A 21,761-nucleotide genomic window follows, 5' to 3' on the forward strand; every position below is an offset into this window, starting at 1 on the left:
CCAGAGATAAAAACAAGGACAGGAGCAGCTCCCTGGATTTCAAGAGGATCGTGTTGGTATCTTTTCATCTATTACAAAAATCCCAATAAAATTTCTGTGGGAGTGCAGGGCGGTTCGGAATGGAAATGAGCTTGATGGTGCTGGCGGAGCTGGGAGTCATTTTTAAAATGCAGCCATTAGTCTGCAATGACTCATGGCACAGAAATACCTGGGCAAAGTGCTCAGGAAGATGAAAATCTATTAAAGCAGATTCTTTGGTGATGTAAAAGCAGAATGGCTCCTTCCCCACGTGGAATCTACAGGAGGGGAAATCACATTTCTTTTAGTTTCTGCTAAAAGCTGTTTTTCAAATATCATAATTTATACAACAGAAGAGAGGAATGAATTTTTAATTTCTGGCCTCTAATCCTTTCCCAGGTGCTCCTCCACATCTGTGTTTTGGGTCAAATCACAGAAATACATGCACAGATTTCCAAAATGTCTTTTTAAGAGATAGGAAATAAATATTTGGGGTGTTTCTGGTTCATTTGACGAACACAAGAGCATCAAAACAGTCAGGAATGGGAAGGAAAACTGGAGAGTTGTTGATTCAGGTTCTCAAAGTGACATCAGCAAAGGATGGGATGGAGCTCTGGGAATGGCTGCAGGATGGGATGGAGCTCTGGGAATGGCCCTGCAGGACAGGATGGAGCTCTGGGAATGGATGCAGGATGGGATGGAGCTCTGGGAATGGCTCAGGATGGGATGGAGCTCTAGGAATGGATACAGGACAGGATGGAGCTCTGGGAATGGATACAGGATGGGATGGAGCTCTGGGAATGGCTCAGGATGGGATGGAGCTCTGGGAATGGCCCTGCAGGATTGGATGGAGCTCTGGGAATGGATGCAGGATGGGATGGAGCTCTGGGAATGGATACAGGACAGGATGGAGCTCTGGGAATGGATGCAGGATGGGATGGAGCTCTGGGAATGGATGCAGGATGGGATGGAGCTCTGGGAATGGATACAGGACAGGATGGAGCTCTGGGAATGGATACAGGACAGGATGGAGCTCTGGGAATGGATGCAGGATGGGATGGAGCTCTGGGAATGGATACAGGACAGGATGGAGCTCGGGAATGGATGCGGGATGGGATGGAGCTCTGGGAATGGATACAGGACAGGATGGAGCTCTGGGAATGGATGCAGGACAGGATGGAGCTCTGGGAATGGATACAGGACAGGATGGAGCTCTGGGAATGGATACAGGACAGGATGGAGCTCTGGGTATGGATGCAGGATGGGATGGAGCTCTGGGAATGGATGCAGGATGGGATGGAGCTCTGGGAATGGATGCAGGATCGGATGGAGCTCTGGGAATGGATACAGGACAGGATGGAGCTCTGGGAATGGATACAGGACAGGATGGAGCTCTGGGAATGGATACAGGACAGGATGGAGCTCTGGGAATGGCTCAGGATGGGATGGAGCTCTGGGAATGGATACAGAATGGGATGGAGCTCTGGGAATGGATACAGGATGGGATGGAGCTCTGGGAATGGCCCTGCAGCCCTGGGATGGAGCTCTGGGAATGGCCCTGCAGGATGGGATGGAGCTCTGGGAATGGCCCTGCAGGACAGGATGGAGCTCTGGGAATGGATACAGGATGGGATGGAGCTCTGGGAATGGATACAGGACAGGATGGAGCTCTGGGAATGGCCCTGCAGCCCTGGGCAGGCCTGAGGGACACCAGCCCAGGCTGCTGGATCTTTTCAAGGCTCTCAGCACAAATTCCCTGCTGCACACACCGGGCTGGTTTCCCCGACAACGGCAGCTCCGCTTTCCCTGGCTGCCATCCCCTGTTTTGTTTTTTCTGACGCCTGACATTCTGCCCAACGCAGAGCAGGTTTCTGAGGAGGAGGGCTGGCAGCCACTGGAGACACAATGCCAGCCCCACGAGGAGCATGTGCTGCTGGAGGCAGTGACAGCTTGCAGCCGGCGTTTCTGTCTGCCCCAAACCTGCCAGGCTGCAGGAGCTGCTGAGCTGCAGGAAATGTTGGCAGCTCGCAGGATTTCCAAGGCTCAGCCTGCTCCTGAGCTGGGCAGGCGGTGACTTTGGTGATTTCAGAGCAGCAGGAGCAAGGACAGAGCTGTTGCTGCTGTTGTTATTCAGATTTTCACACTGCAGTCCTGGTGAAGGAATAATTCCAGACTGGACCTGCCCTGGGGGTTGTCCTGCTGCTCGCAGCCAAATACGAGGCTGAACCAGCCCCCAAATCCTCGTTCTGCATTTTAAAGCTCCCAAAGCCTCATTTCTGTTCCTGTTTCTCCTGCCTCAGCCAGGACTGAGGAGCACCTCAGCTGTGGTAAGGGATGGGAGTGAAAAGAATGGACAAAATAATGGTGACAAAATAATGGTGACAAAACAATGGTGACAGTGCCAGCCCCACCAGGTCTCACCCACAGTGACAGCTCTTCTTGGTTTGGTTGAGGTCATAAATCATATTTGGATGGAATGGATAAAAAACGAGGCGAATTCTCCAGTTGGATTCTGATTTTGGGGTGAATACAATTTGTAACTAAAGCAAGGGAACACAGCCAGCTCTGGATTCTCTGAAATTCCTCTGAAATTCCCAAATTGTGCAACGAAATCCAGGCCAGTGCTGGCAGTGCCGTGGGGGGTTTGTGGTTCCAGTCTGAAACCAAACCCAAATGAAGCTGTGCTGGTTGCCTCCACCTTCAGCTCAGCCACAGAGCATGAAGTAATAAAAATAAATATCTCAGCTTGCTAAAACAGGGCTGGCAATTTCCCGTGTGTTATTTGGTTATTTAAATCCACCCCCAAAGACAGGTTTTGACTAAGAAAGTTTGCAGACGTAGAAAATTAGAAAATTCCTCTTGCGTGTGCACACCCCCCTGCCTCAGAGAGAAGGGGTTTGTTCTGGAATTTTGGTAACAGAGCAGGCAGCAAAGCTCTGCAGCAAATGTACATTCATTAAGGGGCTGAATTTTTTAAAACAAATTATTTGGAACACGCACGATATGAAATAATGATGAGATCTTCTAATTCCTCCAACATCTGAACAGGATAAGGCCAAATTTTCAGTTTTCCTGCAGCAGACATAAAGTGACAACGTGATGGGGATTTTAAACCACTCTTAACCAGGACCAACCCCCGGTGGCTCGAAATATCCAACACTACTGGTTGATTTTCACTAGGCATCACACGGACACGACTGCTCCTAAACACACGACGACATTTACCTGCCGTGGCTCTGTGTCCGTGTCCCTGCTGCCCAGGGGACTGACACAGTGCAGGCTGGTCTGGGCCACCACCAGCTGGGTTTGAAGTGAGCCAGAAGCTTTTCCTCATCTCCAGAGGGTTTTTAGCAGGGCTGCTTCTGCTCCTCGCTGATGGGGTGAGTTCCATGCCCAAGGGCACAGACCCTCCTGTCCCTGTCCTGTCCTGTCCCTGTGCCCAGCTCGGGGCTGGGCTGGCCGCGTGTCCTGCTGGCACAGAGGCACTAAAGCCCGTTCCTGCTGCAGGGCTCCTCGAGCTCGGGCTCTGCCACGTCGGGGAGCTGGCAGTGTGTCCTTCCAATCTCCTCCAGGGCGCAGGCCAGCGAGTCCAGGTCCCCGTCGTGCTGGTGCCGCGCCTCCCACAGGTCCAGGATGACGGCGGAGGGGCTGCTCTGCGCGGCGAAGAACGACAGGTTCCTGCAGAGGAGGGCAAGGATGAGCAACTGCGGCTGTGCCACGGGCTGGGCAAGAAAAACGATCCAGGAGAGCTGGGGGGGTGAGCTGAGGTGACACAGGGGGTGGTTCCTCATGTGGCACCTGCCCAGGGACAGTGACCATGACCCCAAGGTGTGGCACGTGCCCAGGGACAGTGACCACATATCCAGAATGTCCCCAGGCCCAGCACAGGACAGTGACCACGAGCCCAAGGTGTCCCCAGCCCAGCACAGGACAGTGACCACGAGCCCAAGGTGTCCCCAGCCCAGCACAGGACAGTGACCACGAGCCCAAGGTGTCCCCAGGCCAGCACAGGACAGTGACCACGAGCCCAAGGTGTCCCCAGGCCCAGCACAGGCACAGTGACCACGAGCCCAAGGTGTCCCCAGGACAGTGACCATGACCTCAAGGTGTCCCCAGGCCCATCCCAGCACAGGACAGTGACCACCAGTCTGGAATGTCCCCAGACCAGCACAGGGACAGTGACCACGTGCTCAGGGTGTCCCCAGGCCCAGTACAGGACAGTGACCAAGAGCCCAGGATGTCCCCAGGACAGTGACCATGACCTCAAGGTGTCCCCAGGCCCAGCACAGGACAGGGACAGTGACCACAAGCCCGGGGTTGTCCCCAGGCCCAGCACAGGGACAGTGACCATGACCCCAAGGTGTCCCCAGGCCCAGCACAGGACAGTGGCCATCAGCTCAGGGTGTCCCCAGGCCCAGTTTAGCTCAGGGACAGTGACCACGAGCCCAGGGTTGTCCCCAGACCCAGCACAGGACAGTGACCACGAGCCCAGGGTGTCCCCAGTCCAGCAGTTCTGCTCAAATCCCTTCTGGAAATTCAGCAAGGATTTGCCAGGGAGAGGAACTGACAGCACTTGGTGCTCGTGGTTGTGCAAAGACACAACAGCTTTTATCTGTGATTTTCTATTTGGGGAATGTGCCATTTTTAGGACCCTGCAGGGGTGATTTGCAAAGAATTTGGTGAAACAAAGTGTTTATTCCAAACTCTTTTTCCTTTCAGATGTGGTTTATTGAGATTCCCACGCAAAGCAAGGAGCCAATGGAAAGTTACTTTGCTTGATTTAAGTATTCCTCTGCTCTCCTGGGAACGCATTTATAGAGTTTGTGACAATCAGAAAATATTTTTGTGAGGGAGCTGCCTCCGCCAATTTAATTTAGCCAAGCAGAAAAAGCAAAGTAAGAAGTAAATTGGTTTTTACAGCATCTTTCAGTTTTAATAATCATAATATTATTACTCCCAACAGTAGAGCATGACTGTCTCTTTTAAAGAAGTCTTTCCCTTAAAAAAGAAAAATCTGCAGGATTCATTTTGGAATAGGAAATGCACCCATGAGAGCCAAGGGGATTTGTCTGGGGGAATGTTCCAGCAGCCAGAGCCCCAGGGCACTGCTGGAGAGGTGCCTGGAGCAGGGCCTGGGCAGAGGGAAAGAATAAAATGGGATTTATTAAAAGGTTTTCAAAGGATTCACCTTGGGCAGCACAAGAGCCCAAGATACACCCCAGGATTTTTCACACTTATATAAATTTTGTTCTATTTATATATTAGGGTTCACTGTCCAATTCCAGCTCCAGGTTCTGCAGTCCCACCCTCAATTGCTCAACTCAATTCTCTGTGTTCTGCACTTTTTGGGGCTGGAGCTGCAGCATGTCCTTGGTTGTAGGGCTGGAATTTTTTTCTGTGTGCCTGAGCTGGGAGGAGAACTCACTGAGTTCAGAGTTAAACACCCAAGCAGAACAGAATCTGGAAAACATAAAAGCTCAGACTTAAGCACCATCACCTGCTGATGCTGTTTTTCTGGGCCAGCATCTGCCAGTCCTTGCCCTTGGCGCCGGGCGAGTCGAAGGTGGCGCAGATGCGCTGCCGGATGGAGCGCGGGATCTTGAACGCCTTGGGGCCCAGCTGGGCGGGGAAGGCGCTGTCCTCGTGGGCAAAGAAGGTGATGTTTTCTCTCTCAGCCTGCAGGGAACGGGAAAGCAGAGCAGGTGAAAAGCAGAGCAGGTGAAAAGCAGAGCAGGTGAAGGGAGAATCAAACCTGCCTCAAATCCCTCCCTTCACTTCAACAGACACCAGGAAATGACTGAGCCAAGAGATGCTTTTGTGATTTGTGAGAGAACACTTAGAACATCACAAGGACCTGTGCCTAAAACCCTTTGAAATGTTATTTTCCCTCCACGAGTTTTCTTTCTTGGTTATTTTTGTGTTGCAGAGCAGTGCTGGGTTTCTAAATCTTTGATTGCTCAAACCTGAAACGTGGACGCACAAATTTGTGTTTGTTTCTCTCTTTCTTTGGGTTTTTTTTAAACACCTGAATTCCATAAGCACCTCAGCCTGTCTGGAATCCAGGTCCTTTGTGAATCTAGCCCCTCTTTTCCCATGAAATCCCACCAGCCTTGCATAACCGAGCCAAATTCCAGTGCATTACTCATCGGCGAGTGACACAGCAGCAATATCAACCAGCAGCGGTGGTGCAGCCTCCGTGCAGCATTTGTGACACATCCCTGGGGCCAGGCAGGCTCAGCCCTGGGCCCTGCTCAGGATGCAGAGCAGGAGATGCTCCTGCCCTGCACGTGTGAGATAAGCTCGGCGACCCGGCCGCTCCGGGGATTGTCACGCACGGAGCAGCTCCGGGGGGGACTTGTCACTTATAGATTTATTCTGCAGCCAAATTATCCTCCCTCTTCAATCACTGCTGGAGATAGGCATGAGAAAGCCTTCCACAGCAGGAAATCTGCTTGGAGCAGAACTGGAAGATGCTCTGGGGACTTGTGTACAGACAGGGCCCTCAAAAACACAGCAGAGAGGGAGAACAAGGCAGCAGCAACAGGGGCTGGAGGCACAGAGACAGCGACAGAGGGGTTTTATGAAATAACAATACAGTAGAGAAAACACTCAGAGGAGTTTTTACACAGGATGATGTTCGTGCTGCTCTTGTCCAGCTGCTGCATGCCCTGCTCGGAGCATTTTTGGGTGTAGAGCTCTAATCCAGAAGCATTAATCTGGATTAACCAGCAAAGACGCTCAATAATCTACAAAAATGCAGCTGCTGAAGTTCTCGTGGGACAGATCAGCAGCTTGCCCAGCTGTAGCCATGATTTCTTTTAGCCATGAGCAGTCCCTGGGCACAGTTTGCAGCCCTGTCCCCAACCCTGAGCACTCTGCAAGAGCTTCTTGCCCAACTAAACCAAACTCAACACAACTAAACCCAAACCACCCCAACCCAACTAAACCCAATTCAACCCAACTAAACCCAACTCAACTCAACCCAACACAGCTCAACCCAACCCAACTAAACCCAACCCAACCCAACTAAACCCAACTCAACTCAACCCAACTAAACTCAACCCAATTCAACCCAACTAAACCCAACTCAACTCAACCCAACCCAACCCAACCAACCCAACAAAACACAACTCAACACAACTCAACACAACTCAAACCAACCCAACTAAACCCAACTCAACGCAACCCAACCCAACCAAACTAAACTGAACCAACCCACCCCACCCCAGGGTTCTGTTCCATGGCCAAGGTTTTACCTCTAGGACGGAGGTCTGGACGTGCAGCAGCTGCTCGTGGCCCTGCAGCTGCCGGACACTCACGGTGCAGCACAGCTGGGTGGTGGCCGGGCTGAAGCGCTCCAGGGAGAAGGCGCCGAGCAGGGGCCGGGGGCTGCCGCGCCACACGCGGGAGAACGGCACCTCCTGTGGGACAGGGACACCTCAGGGACAGGGGACAGGCCAGAGGGGGAACAGCCACGTCCTGCTCTGCTGGGGCCAGCTCAGGGACATCCCCTCCAGCTCTGAGCCAAAAAATGGGGATTGCATTGATGAACACTGAGGTGTCGCAGTGACCGAGAGCCTGGGGTTCATCCAGGGGAACAAGGAATGGGAGACTTAAAAAAGGTGCTTAAAGACACTGAAAAATATGCACTGCACTTCCTCCTGCTTGCCAGGATCAGGATTCCTGTCTGGATCTCCTTGGAATCTTGTAACCAGAATCCAAGGAAAGGAAATTCCCACTGGGAGCTGCCCTGGCCCTGCCACCTCTCCCTTTTCCATCCCAAAGGGAATTCCCACAGGGAGCTGCCCTCACCCTGACACCTTTCCCTTTTCCATCCCAAAAGAACCAAGAACTGTCCTGGCCCTGCCACCTTTCCCTTTTCCATCCCAAAGGAAATTCCCACAGGGAGCTGCCCTCACCCTGACACCTTTCCCTTTTCCATCCCAAAGGAAATTCCCACCTGGAGCTGCCCTGGCCCTGCCACCCTCCCCTGGTGTCCCCCAGCCCCCTGCCTGTGCCCAGCCCAGCCTGGATCCTGAGCTGGGAGCCTCAGCAGTTGTGAGATGCTCACAGTGATAAAGGAAACATTAGCAAAATGTTAGAAGTGGAGCAGCTGTAATTAGATTTTTTTCAGGGTGATCATCTCTGCTTTCACTCGGAGTGGAAGAATCACTCAGCTGAAAGGAGCTGAGTGAAACAATGAGCAGGAGGAGTGCTGGCACAGTGAGTGGTTGGAGTATTCCAGAGATGATTTCAGCTCCATTCTGCATTTGTAATTAAGCTCCTCGCAGACAGAGGGGCTGTAAATCATCTCAGGGCCTCGGGCAGAGCTGGATCCTGCAGGAGGTGAGGGATGGGAGCAAACAGCTGCTCTGAGCACCCAGAGGTGCCTGCCCAGCCCCTGCCCTGCCCAGCCGTGCTCTGCCCAGCCCTGCTCTGCTCAGCCCTGCTCTGCTCCGGATCCAGGGATGCTGGCTGGGCTGGGAGCCAAGCCCTGCACAAACACAGCTCTGAGCAGAGTCTGGTGCCACCTGCCCTCAGCTGCCTCCCAGCAGCTCCTCAGCGTGATTTATTCACTGCCCCGGCCCTGCAGCAGCGCTGCTGCTCGTCTGAGACATCATTTCCATAAATCTTGCCTCCCCACACTGCCCGGGGAGGTTCTGGTGCTGGACCAGAGACATTCCTGGAACAGGCTGTGCTCAGTTGTTCCTGCCAGGCAGCACAAGCAGCTGCTCTCACAGGGTGGGACGTAGGAGAGGAACCCAGGGAACACTGGAAGAAACTCCACGTGCAAAAATAGATTCCTTTCTCTATAAAGAGGCTGGAAGCAGACCAGAGCTGTCACCAGACTTTTCACGGCGAGGGAAGCACGGAGCCAGGCGAGGTTCTGCAGCTCTCCCAGGAGCTGTGCTCGTGTTCCCGAGCTGTCCAAGCCATCCCAACCACACTCAGCTAGAAAATGTAAATATTCCTTCGGGGCAGGGCAGCCCTGGCTCAGCAGGGGTTTGGCACAGGTTTTTTTCCAGCTGAGCCCCTGCTCTGGTCAGGCTCGAAGTGGCACTCGGAGTTGAATTCCAGACATTTATTCTCCGTGTTTGGACAAGGGATTAGGAGACAATAAATTAATCAGAGTATGGAGCTCCATAATCTGCTGAGGGCAGAAGTGAATTTGTTGCATTAAGAGGAAACTCCTCTGGTTTGGTTTTCTTTTGGGCACACGCTGGCAGTCTCTGCTGAGAGCTGGGACATCCTAACCCTTGGTTTGGCTCTTAGAACACAGGTGAGTGAGAACAAACAGAACACCGAGAAGCTCTTCTCCCTCAGAAGCTGAAAAGGAATAATTTATTTCATTTCTGAAGCTGCAGCCCAAATTATCCCCACGTTGTTAACGAGGAGAGGCTTCCTCTGGCTCGGGTCTGTGTTTATAACTTCCAGAGCCCATTACCCTCATGTTTTAGGGAATGTGGCAACACATTTAAAACAGAGTTTTTTTGCCAAAATCCTGGAGGATGAATAACTGCATCTCTGCTTCTGGGAGAAGGGAGATTGTACATTCTAATTGAGTGCTGTGTTTTAAAACCAGCCCACTCCATGTGCCAGCACATTCCTTAGGATTTCCAGTCATCAGAATCCTTGGAAATCCTTCTTTTGTTTTGATTTTTCCTTTGCGGTTTTCAACAGCCTCCTTAATTAATGGAGAAGAGAAAAACCAATTTGCTGCTCTTCAGCTCTAATGCCTGGTCTCTGTGTGCTGTGATTTGAACTCATGGTTACATTTAAATGTCATTTGTAGCCACATTTCCATAGTTATATCAAAACTGCAGTGACAGATATTAGAAAACATCTTGAGGAGTGGTTAAGTTTGAGCAGGAATATTTGCCTTCTGTTGGAGGCAACTGAAACGAGGGAAAAGCACAAGCATTTCTGTAAAATGACAAATTCACAGCACCCTGGTATAAACGAAATCTGTGTTTGTCAGAACCAAAAGGCAACATGTTTTTGTTAAATGTTTTTTTTTTTTTTGCTGGGGAGGTTTGAAGCTGTTGGAATGAGAGGAGCTTTGGTTCATTGGGGCAGAGGGAGGTGCAGGTACCTGGCAGGCAGTGAAGGGTTTGATCCTCCACAGGAACGGGGGCACGTCCAGCACTGAGATCTGCAGGCTGCACGTGTTGCCTTTGAAATGCAAAAGTTTGGGTTCCTCCAGCAATTGCCCCCCTTGGAGTCTTTCATCTGAAACCACTTCCTGCAAGGGAGGAGGAGAGAACATTTCAGCATCAGGAAGAGACCCCAGACCCAGAGCAAAGCCCTCTCTGTGCAGGTGCCAGGTGTTATTGGTCATTGCCAAGGCTGGGGTTGGGCACTGCCAGCCCCATTTCTGCTGGCTGGACACGGAATTTTTGGCTGTGTCCCCTCTCCAGCACCCCCAGCACAGCTGGACTCAGGAGCAGCTCGGCTGGAATTTCTCTCAGGGCTGTTCAGAGCCCTCCAACACCTCAGGTGAAATCATTCATTTCCATTTCCCAGCCCTGGGGCGCTTTCAGAGCCACTGGCCACGACCCTGAGCAGTGTGAAGGGCAGGCTCTGGGCAGGGGGTTGCACTACAGCCCTCCAGGGCTCTGTTCCAAGGGAAATTTCTATGTAATTCTGTGAATTTAAAACATAATGGCTAAAAAAAAATCACCCCTGCCTGCACTTAAGCAATGTTTATTCCTGTGCTGTTGCAGTAAAAACACCAGTGGGGGAGGAAAGGTTGCAGAAGTCTTTAAAAATCAGCAGGCAAGCAGTGCTTCCAAATTACCTTTCTTAATCCACATAAATTATATCAAATCTGTGTCATTGGAGGGGTTCAGTGCTTGTCAGCACCAAGGTTGTCATTAGAGGAGCTCCTGGAATCGCTGTGACCTTCTGAAAATTCAATGCTTGAGCTCTCTGAAACTGCACTAATGGATCTGTATTGCAAACCAATTTTTACAGGCATTTAGGCTGGTTTAACCCCTGGTGGCTGGGTTCATGTGGAGGAAGGAATTGGGAAACTTCAGTGTTTGGTTTCCAGCCACAAAGGGAGCAGATTATTTCTTATCCATTCTCAAACTTCCTCAGGCACGTTGGGTGTTTTTGCTGCTCTGCCTTCAGTGACAGACGTGGGACCCATCCAGCAGAATTTGGGCAAAAAATTTGGGCAAAAGGACCTGGGTGTCTTCAATTTTGAGAGCCAGGAGTTTCCCAGCACACTCAGAATTTCACCAAGGCCCAGCTCAGCTGCTGGAGGAGCAAGAAGAGTTTCCACACAGGGGAAAAAATCAAACCCAAGGGAATTGTGTCTCCTACACAAAGCTGCACTGTGCACGATGAACTGTCAAACACAATTGGCAACCCCAGCTCTGACATTTTACCCCAAAACCTCTGGAATTCCCCGTGTTCCCCACTGACTCTGCCCTGCTTTTTGGGGCTGCATCACTCCACAGCTGCTTGTCTCGCTGCCTGCAAAGCCCTGCTCCCGCTCCCGGGAGCGCACAGAACTGCTAATTATTCTTCTGATCATTTCCTCCAGACTCATCAGGAAGACACCGGTACCCACTAATTGTCTAAGTGTTATAAAGAGGATAATTACAAAGCCATTGTGAGCCTCTAACAATCCTTTATTAGAAGCACAGAGCCAGCAGCGTGTGCTTCGCTCAGAGCCGTGTTTCCATTCCGCAGCAAAAGGAAGGGAAAAATTCATCTCACAACTGTTTGCATTTCAGGTCCCCAAAGAACAGCGTTTTGTGAAAGCTCCTGGGTTTACCAAGAGCCAGAGAATGTCATTGTTCTGTCCTGGAACACGGTGCAGGAAAATCATTCTCATCTCAATTGCCACGTGGGGATTGGGCGTTTTTTTTTAGAAAAAAGGAAATGCAGGATAATTGAATTTTTGTAAATCAGGGCTGGGTGAGTTTGGGTAGTTGAGAACGTGGCAAAAAATGAGAGCGCCAACAACAGAGTTTGGAAACCCAGAACTGCAGGTAAATTAAGGGATTTATTCTGATGGAGCAGCTTAAAAAATCCACTATCCTCACTGTGATAAGCTTGGGGCTGCCCAGGGAGTAAAAATCAGCATTTTATGGGAAAACAAAGCAAGCCCAGAGGAGCAAAGCGAAGCCATTTACCTGGAATGCACAAGGGGTGTTATCCACACAATAAACCCTCAGATTGTAATCCAGAGAATTGCAAGACAGGCAGCCAAAAACGGCGACTTTCAGCTGTCGAACGGCGCAGTCAGAGAGGGGTTCCCCAATTAGGGCATAAGTTCCAAAGCTGTTTAAGAGAATGTGACAGGCATAAGGATCCAACAGGCAGTAGCAAGAAGTAGTTTCCTCTTCCACAGACATCACTTCCTGCAAAATGAAATTCAGGTTTAAAAAGAATAAAGCGAAGTCGAATCAATAGGCCTCGACAATAGGAGTCATGGCATTAATTCTTTATTTTTATTCAAATGCAGAGCGTTGCTGGGAGCCAGAGAGGGGAGAGGGGGAACTGCTTCCCTGGGTGAATATTCCCAATTTAGCCCTGAGTCAGCAGGAGGATTTATGGCCATGCCCTGTGCAGAGCTCGCTGTGTACATACAATCATAATGATGATGCCTAAGCAATTTTAGCAGCTTTTTTTTCAAGTGCTCTTGACTTTCTGGCTAATTTTTCCCCCCAATGTCAAGTTAAAAAATTACCTTGGAGGTTAAAGTCAATAAGCAAACCTTGAACAATGGCTGGGGTTTGACTTCCTTCCAGAACACCAATTACAGCCACGTTTGCCTTCCTCAAAATCGGCCTCTGCTCTGCCTCTGCTGCTCAGTCCTGCCCTGTGTCCCCATGAACCTGTGCCCTTATGTCCCTGTGTCCCTGTGTCCCTGTGCCCCTGTGTCCCCATGTCCCTGTGTCCCTGTGTCCCTGTGTCCCTGTGTCCCTGTGTCCCTGTGCCCTTATGTCCCTGTGTCCCTGTGTCCCTGTGTCACTCTGTCCCTCTGTCCCTGTGTCCTTATGTCCCTGTGTCCCTGTGTCCCTGGGCACAGGACAAATTCCATTTCCCTTCTGGGCACAGGGCTAATCCCATTTTTTCTGGGCACAGGATTAATTTCATTTTGCTAGCACAGGGTTAATTCCATTTCTCTGCTGGGCACAGGATTAATTCCATTTTGCTGGGCACAGGGTAAATCCCATTTCTCTGCTGGGCATGGGGTAAATCCCATTTTGCTGGGCACAGGGCTAATTCCATTTCTCTGCTGGGCACAGGGTAAATCCCATTTTGCTAGCACAGGGCTAATTCCATTTCCCTGCTGGGCACAGGGCAAATCCCATTTTGCTGGGCACAGGATTAATTTCATTTTGCTAGCACAGGGTAAATCCCATTTCCTTTCTGGGCATGGGGTAAATTCCATTTTTCTGGGCACAGGGTAAATCCCATTTCCCTGGGGTTGGGCACAGGACAAATTCCATTTCCCTGCTGGGCACAGGGCTGATCCCATTTTTCTGGGCACAGGGTAAATCCCATTTTGCTGGGCATGGGGTAAATTCCATTTCTCTGCTGGGCACAGGGCAAATCGCATTTTTCTGGGCACAGGATTAATTCCATTTTGCTGGACACAGGGCTAATTCCATTTTGCTGGGCACAGGGTAAATCCCATTTCCTTTCTGGGCACAGGGTAAATTCCATTTTTCTGGGCACAGGATTAAATCCATTTTTCTGGGCACAGGGCTAAATTTTGCTGGGCACAGGATTAATTCCATTTTACTGGGCACAGTGCTAACCCCATCTCCCTGGGGCTGGGCTCACCTCCCACTTGCCCTGCTGTGTCCTCCTCTTGAGGTGGATGCTCCAGTGCTGGGGGTCGGCGTGGGCGCAGTGCGGGATGCTCAGGGCGCACGGCGAGCTCGGCGCCAGCTCGGGGGGCCCGCAGCTCACCTCGGGCCCCAGCAGCACCTCGGGGCCCTCGGGCTCCAGGCTTGGGGCAGCAAAGACAAGAGTGGCTGTCAGGAGTGACAATTCCCTGAAAATATTTTCAGCTCAAATCCAAGCACCTCCCTCCTCTGCTCCTTTCTGCTCGTTCCGCGTGGAAGCAGCAGCTGGAGACGAAACAAACCCATCAGACCCCATCTAGCTCCAATCAGCGCCTGGTCAGTTTAGGACTCTGGTATTTAAAATCTATTTCGATTTGTTTAACCCAAATGCAGCCCTGCAATGGCTGTGTGCCAGCCAGCCCTGCTTGGAGCAGCAGCTGCTCCCGTCCCCACCGTGCTCTGCCTTCCAACGCTGCCATCAACAATATTTTCACGGGAGAGAAGATAAAACAAATTATGGTTTAAAAAACACAGGCTCATAAATTTTCCCAGATTGAGTGTGATCTCCCTGCTTTGAAAGCCCATTTGTATTCTGCAGGAGGAAGGAGCTCGGTGACTTTTCCAGGTTTGGGGCTGAGCCAGGTGGAGCCGCGGCTCTGGGACGGGCAGGGGAGATCCCACCAGCACAGCCCAGCTCCAGGGACTCACCTGCCCTCAATTCCTGCTGCTCCCTCTGCCTGCTGACTCCCAGACATGTGTAATCTGCTTTTCTTCTCTCCCACTCCAACAAACTGAACCCACCCCCACATCCACGTGTTTTCTGTCCCTTTTGGGATAAAAATCCCTGGGCTGGAGCAGTGCCAGGGTGGAGGAGACTCCCCTGGACACTGAACCAGCAATGAAACCTCTTGTCCTGCTGCTTTTGTTGCTGTTTGCTCGTGTTTTAATTCATTGGGGTTGTGAGATCCCCATGATTGGCTTCTAAATTACTGGGCAGCAGCTCCCTGTTCAAATGAAAGCAAATGGTGTTTCCAAGATAAAAAATGAGAGGAGGAACCTCAAGGAAGATGGGAATTAGGGAAAGGGCCTCAAACAAGATAAAAATAAAAAAATACAGCAATGAAACCAGGGTATAAAAAGGGGAAAAGCCCAAGCTGGCTTGGACACCCTGTTCCAGTGGCTGTGCTGACACCCTGGCGTGGAGCTGCTGCTGGGGGAGCTCAGAAAATTCATTTTCCAAACCCCATTCCTGCTAAAGAGAGGCTGCAACGTTCCAGCCCTCCCCTCAGTCTGTGTGTGCAAGTCTTGGTGAGAGGGAGACTCCAGGGGAATGAAAAAACACACAACAGGGTAACAAAAAAAGGCCAGCTTCTTTTTTTCCTTCCTCAAGTGCCACAATAATAAATTCTGCTGAAGCCTCGGTGCTCCCAAGTGTCTGTAGGATTCTCAGGTTAGAAAAAATAAATCAAAGCACCCCCAGAGCCCCAGGTGCAGCTGCTGAGCTCCTCCTGAGCAGGGAGAGGAAAAAGGAGCAGCAGGCATGAGAATTCCAAGGGTTTCACAGGAGCAGCACTCCCAGAACATTTCTGTGTCCCTTTCAGGGAAGCAGCTGTGACTCCTGCACCTTCCACCCCAAACCCCTCAGGAGCAGCTCCTGAGCCTGGATCTCTCACCTGGACTCCTTCTGGGTGATGGCCAGGTAGATCTCCCAGGAGCTCTCCTCTGGAATGGCTCCGTGTGGAATCAACAGACTGACCCCTGGAAAAGAGCAGGGGCAGGACTGAGCCTCGGGAAGGGCAGGGATGGCAGGGATGGGACAGGAATGGGACAGGAATGGGATGGGATGGGATGGGATGGGATGGGATGGGATGGGATGGGATGGGATGGGATGGGATGGGATGGGATGGGATGGGATGGGATGGGATGGGATGGGATGGGATGGGATGGGATGGGATGGGATGGGATGGGATGGAAGGACAGGGATGGGATGGGATCCATGGGATGGGATCCATGGGATGGGATGGGATGGGATGGGATGGGTGGGGATGGGATGGGATGGGATGGGATGGGATGGGATGGGATGGGATCAATGGGATGGGATGGGATCAATGGGCTGGGCTGGGATGAAAGGACAGGGATGGGATGGGATGGGATGGGATGAAAGGACAGGGATGGGATGGGATGGCAGGGACAGGGACGGGATAGAAGGACAGGGACAGGATGGCAGGACAGCAGCACACCCCGAGGGAGCAGCCCCAGGGAATGCTCCTCTCAATTCCTGCTTTCATGGCACCGCCATCAGACGAAAGGAACAGAAATTATCAAAGGATTTAAAGCTGTTACTTTTCCACTCTAGGAAAAGGCATTTCCCAAAAAGCTTCCTGAAAGCTCTTTCCTTTTTGAAATCCACAGGGGATGTCCCCAGGAGAGAGAGCTGCAGGGCAGCCACCCCAGCTCCTGGATCCAGCTGATCCCCCTCCTTCCACACCACCAGGGTGGGTCAGAGCTCCCCAAGGGACCTTTCACTGGGAACCACTGGAATTAAACTTGCTCTCACTCTCAGGAGAGGGGGAGTGGGTTTGGCTTTGCATCAGTGGCACGATGCTGAGGCTGACTCGATCACACTGGGATTCACAACTGCTCAGCACAGCTGATCTTACATAAAGGCTGCAAGAATTACATAAATTTCAAGTGGACCAAATACATATTTTAATAATCTAATTGATGGGGCTATCATTACATAAAGTAGCTAAATATACAGCATGAGGGAATTCTTAATTCATGCCTAAACTCAGTGCCTCTGCAATGTTCCTTCCTCAGCACAGAAATGCAAGCACTGCACACGTTGTGCATGCCTGGGATGTCACTGTTATCAGCCTCTCCAAACACAAGCCACGTTTTTGATGGCAACCTTTAAAGCACCCGTTTTGTGGGACATGAAGGATAAAGCTCTAAATCACCCAGTTCAACCAGAGAGCAGCAGATAATCCTGGAGCCACTGGCCAAACGGAAACAGAGCTGAATTTAAAGTGAATAAATACTGCTGGAGCTGAAGGATGATAACCCCTGGCTGGCAATGGGGGATCTGGATTTTGGTGCTGACTTTTGGGGAGAGAAGGTGCCCAGGGCAAGGACTGGGGTTTGGGGTGATGCAAACACAGCCTGATCTCATTTCCCAAACAATCCTGCAGCTCTGAAACACATCCCAGAGCCCCCCGAGGTCACAAAACTCCTGGGGAAAGCAGAGGGAGCAGAGGGAACATCCCAACACCCAACCTGGGCAATCTGGGGAGATTTTGGCCCCCAGAAAGGGGAGGACAGGCAGGTAGGAGGGGGCAGGAGCCTGGAGGGCAGTGGGGCTGTCCCCAGGCCTGGCTGTTGTCCCCCTGTCCCCCCAGATCCCTTCCATAAATCCAGCACCCACCCTCTCCTCTGGAGCAGCATCCAAGCAAGGCACAGCTTTGATTAATGCGACTTTCATGCTGAAGACATCAAGAGAGGCAGTAATTTAGAGCAGTTCAAACAGTAATAATGCCTCTTCAGTGCTCAGCCCAGGCTTCCCTCTGCTCGCTCGTGTCCTGTGTGGGCAACGTGCCCTACTTCCCAAAATTTGCATTAACGGGGCCCTGCTCCTTCTTTCCTGGCATTTTTAAAAAGTTTGGTTATAAAACACTACCCCAGGCAGCTGAATCTCAAAGTCTTTGATGAGAAAGGAGCCCCCACCTGTGGATGACACAATTCCCCCAAAACCATCTGCCCCCTGGCATGTGGATAAGGTTACCTGGATACCAAGGCTGAGCTGAATTCCTTAAGAATTTGGTCACTGTCTAATACCTTGGAAGATAATTGGTTAGAAATTAATTTGTGTAATTGGCCAGTTTGCCTTTAGAACTTTTGACTTAGAGTGGATGCTGTTCTTTGTATAAACTTTGTACAACTTTGTATAACCTTGAACATATAAATGTGACTGTCTCTCCTTTGTCTCTGGGGATCCTACTTCACATAAAATAAAAATTCTTGTGGAATGCATGGTGTAAGGGCCTCTGGTCGTTCTCTGCTGGCTGCTGTGAGCTGCTGAGAGTTTTCTGACACCCCCAGGGTGAAGCTGGGAGCTCACACCCACCTGTGTTTGGGATGACCAGGCGGCCGCCCAGGTGCCCGAACAGCGCCGTGCTCCTCAGCTGGCTGCTGCTGGAGATGGAGGCCAGGCTCTGGATGAACAGGGCTTTGCTCCTGCCCTGCATGCTCCCAAAGGGCCTGGGGGTGCCCTGGGGGAAGCTGCCGGGGGCCTTGCCCTGGAACTCGCCCAGGGACACCATGAAGGAGCTCTGCACCTTGACCTTGATGTCGGCCAGGGGGTTGAACAGGGACGATTCCGTCATCAGCTCCTTGTCCAGCGGGTCCTGCAGGCAGATGGGGCCGCTGTAGGTCCTGCTGACCGTCAGCTCGGGCTGCAGGGACGAGTTCAGCAGCAGCGAGTTACCTGTGGGGACAGCAGCAGGGCCTGCTGGGGGGGGACACGGCTCTGCAACCACAGACCCCAAACCACAAACTCCAAACCCCAAACCCTTCTGGGATGGAGGGGATGTCTCAGCAACCCCAAACCCCAAACCCCAAACCCTTCTGGGATGGAGGGGATGCCTCAGCAACCCCAAACCCCAAACCCTGAACCCTTCTGGGATGGAGGGCACATGTCTGCAACCCCAGACCCCAAACCCCAAAACCTTCTGGGATGGAGGGGATGCCTCAGCAATCCAAACCCCAAACCCCAAACCCTTCTGGGATGGAGGGCACATGTCTGCAACCCCAAACCCCAAACCCCAAACTCTCCCCTGTCCCTTCTGGGATGGAGGGGATGCCTCTGCAACCCCAAACCCCAAACCGCAAAACCTTCTGGGATGGAGGGGATGTCTCAGCAATCCCAAACTCCAAACCTCAAACTTCAAACCCCAAACCCTTCCCTGTCCCCTGTGGGATTTGGTGTGGATGGAGGGGATGCCTCAGTAATTCCTTCCCAAACCCCACACCCTTCCCTGTCCCCTCTGGGATGGAGGGGATGTCTCAGCAATCCCAAACTCCAAACCCCAAATCCTCTCCTGTCTCCTCTGGAGTTTGGTGTGGATGTTGGGGATGCCTCAGCAATCCCAAACCCTAAACCCCAAACCCTTCTGGGATAGAGGGGATGGCTCAGCAACCCCAAACTTCAAACCTCAAAACCTTCCCTTTCCCCTCTGGGATGGAGAGGATGCCTCAGCAATCCCAAACTCCAAACCCCAAACTCCAAACCCCCGAACCCTTCCCTGTCACTTCTGGGATGGAGGTAATGCCTCAGCAACCCCAGACCCCAAACCCTTCCCTGTCCCCTCTGGGACCCTCCCTGAGCTCTGAGAGCCCCAAATCCCACCCAAATCCCACCAGGCCCGTTGGAGATCAGAGGAATGCTGCACATCTCGTGTCTGTCGCTCCTCAGGCAGCTCCTGAGCTCAGGGCCCGAGGAGGAGCCTCCTTTGTTTGGGATTCACGTTTGTGTGTTTGCCCTCTCTCCTCTCCTATTGTTTTCCTTCCTTACATTAAACCCCACTGGGTGACAACATCCTCCTGCAGACCTTTTACACAAACCCACAACTTCATGCCTGAGGGAAGCTGGGCTGAAAGGGAAGTGGGACATGAGCGAGACACGGGAAGGCACCACAGTTATTCATTTTGAGGTGTTTTACCTCAGAAAACACTCTGAAAAATCAGGAGTGGTTGGATTTACAGCCTGGATCCTCTGGCTGTTGGGTTTTGGGGTCTTTTTCTTTGGTTGCTTAGTTGGGCATTTTCACAGCATCCAGAATGAAAGGTTTTAGGCATTGAGCCAAGCAAACAATTCCCCAGAGTCAAAACAAGATTCAAACTGAACCACAAAGGAAAATGTTCCTGTTTGAGACAGTCATTGAGATTTACACAGCCCTAATTAAAGGTTTGGGTTTAGAAATGGATGAATGAACCTCCTTCTAACGTCCTTGCCTGCCAAGCCCTTTTCCCAATTTCTTGCAAGTCATGCCTGGTGAGGAACGTCTCCAGGAAATAAAGAAACTGTAAAAACAACACCACAAAACCCCCCAAACAAACCCTGCAACATATTTCCCTTTTCTGAAGAGAGAACAGAGACATGGGGACGCTTTCACACCCCACCCACGCTCCCACCCACCCACAATCAGGCAGGTCTGAGGTAGAACGGCAGCACGGAATCAATAAACATTCTGCTTTCATCCCTGCTCCTCTGCCTCCCCACCCTCCTGTTCAAAGGCAACAACATTCCTGAAAACCTGAGCGCTGCTCTTAGTAAATGCTTGTCCATATTTTATGGCCCTGGTGTTTTTCCTGGGGCTTCAGGGGTCCAGTCTTGCACACATTTATTTCCCACCTCAGTGCTGCTGTGTTACAGCAGGTTACAAAACACTTCCAGCTGGGGTCTGAGATTATCAGCAGAAGAACAATCCCTTTTATTGGCGTGAGGGAAAGCTCTGCAGCTGTGAACAGGAGGAACTACAGCTGTGGTGCCTGGGCTTGTGCTGATTTGGCTGCTTTGCTTTAAGGAGCTGGGCACAGCATTTCTAAAGCACCTGGAGCATGGCCAAGGAGGATTCTGTGTTTGTGGGACAGAGCAGAGCCAATCCCAGGCTCCCTGTCCCTGTCCCTGTCCCTGTCACCCCAAACCCCCCCACCCCAAAATCCAGGCGTGCGCCTGAGCCGTGGCAGCTCTGCAGAGAAGGAAAGGAAATCGCCGCACTAACCTTGTCTGACTGTTTTAAAATTAAAAGTCTGGAAGCCTCCCGTGAGTGCAGAGGAATCAATGACATCCACGCCGTACTCACTCTGACTGCGCCGGTACAGGGTCACCCCCAGCGCCAGCACGGCCACCGCCAGCACCGCCGCCGCCAGCCCCGAGTACAGCGCGATGTCCCCGCCACGCTCCACGTCTGCCGGGAGAAAGGAAAAAAACACAAACTTTGTGTGGAAATGTCACCGTGGAAACGAGGTTCACGCTCATGGTGTGCTGTTACAATGTAAAGATGTGCCCAAAAGTGTGGATTCTGTCACCAGCTGTTAAAAACCAGGTGGGTCGGTGTTCTTTATCCCTTCCAGGACCCATCCTCTGAGCAGGGAGATCTCTCCTGTTCATGGCCATATTTTATAAACCAGAGGGGCAGTGATCTTTATCTCCTCACAACCCATCCTCACTCCAGGAGATCTCTCCTGTTAATGACCATATTTTATAAACCAGAGGGGCAGTGTTCTTTATCTTTTCACAGCCCATCTTCCCTCCAGGAGATCTCTCCTGTTCATGGGCCATGTGTTAAAAACCAGGTGGGGCAGTGATCCTGATTTCTGTGGGAAATATTTTGTTAATGGGTCATCCATTGAAACCAGGTAGGGCAGTGTTCTTTATCTTTCCACAGCCCATCCTCCCTCCAGATCTCTCCTGTTCATGGGACAATATTTTATAAACCAGCTGTGGCAGTGATCCTGATCTCTGTGGGATATCTCCTGTTCATGGCCAGCTGTTAAACCAGCTGGGGCAGTGTTCTTTATCTTCCCACAGCCCATCCTCCCTCCAGGAGATCTCTCCTGTTCATGGCCACTGAGTCCCAGTGCATGGCTGATAAAATTCCATCATCCCATGGGGAGATGCTCCAGCCAGGGGAGGAGCCAAGCATTTCCTACCCTGATCAAATCTGAGATTTGGAACATCAGAGCAGCCTTTCCCACTGGATCCCAGAGAACAAGAGCTACCAGACCTTTCTACAGGATCACTACAAAAAAACCACTTCAGATTTGACTCCATTTTGGTCTCTTTTAGCTGGTAGTTAGAAATATTACAGAACTCTCTGTACTTTAGACAAGATTTAATAAACAACCAAATCCAAACACGAGAAATTAGTCTCC

The 21,761-nt window shown here is 51.4% G+C and overlaps 1 protein-coding gene across 4 annotated transcripts in view; it reads right to left on the reverse strand.

Moving 5' to 3' along the window:
• Positions 1–1,689: 1,689 nt before the first annotated feature.
• UNC5D (unc-5 netrin receptor D) overlaps positions 1,690–21,761 on the reverse strand; it is a 78,004-nt gene continuing 57,932 nt past the window's right edge. For 3 of the 4 annotated variants that reach the window (XM_033081360.1, XM_033081358.1, XM_033081357.1), the window contains 9 exons: positions 20,609–20,794; positions 17,953–18,312; positions 15,503–15,587; positions 13,825–13,993; positions 12,165–12,392; positions 10,112–10,261; positions 7,275–7,439; positions 5,516–5,694; positions 1,690–3,696 (listed from right to left, as the gene is read on the reverse strand). In XM_033081360.1, the coding sequence (XP_032937251.1) occupies positions 3,504–3,696; positions 5,516–5,694; positions 7,275–7,439; positions 10,112–10,261; positions 12,165–12,392; positions 13,825–13,993; positions 15,503–15,587; positions 17,953–18,312; positions 20,609–20,794 (1,715 nt within the window). In that variant the 3' untranslated portion in view covers positions 1,690–3,503. The remainder of the gene's footprint in view (positions 3,697–5,515; positions 5,695–7,274; positions 7,440–10,111; positions 10,262–12,164; positions 12,393–13,824; positions 13,994–15,502; positions 15,588–17,952; positions 18,313–20,608; positions 20,795–21,761) is intronic. The other variant, XM_033081359.1, reaches the window with a different exon arrangement.

This window comes from Catharus ustulatus, chromosome 27, assembly GCF_009819885.2.
Source record: "Catharus ustulatus isolate bCatUst1 chromosome 27, bCatUst1.pri.v2, whole genome shotgun sequence".
In the NCBI taxonomy this organism is placed as follows: Eukaryota; Metazoa; Chordata; class Aves; order Passeriformes; family Turdidae; genus Catharus; species Catharus ustulatus.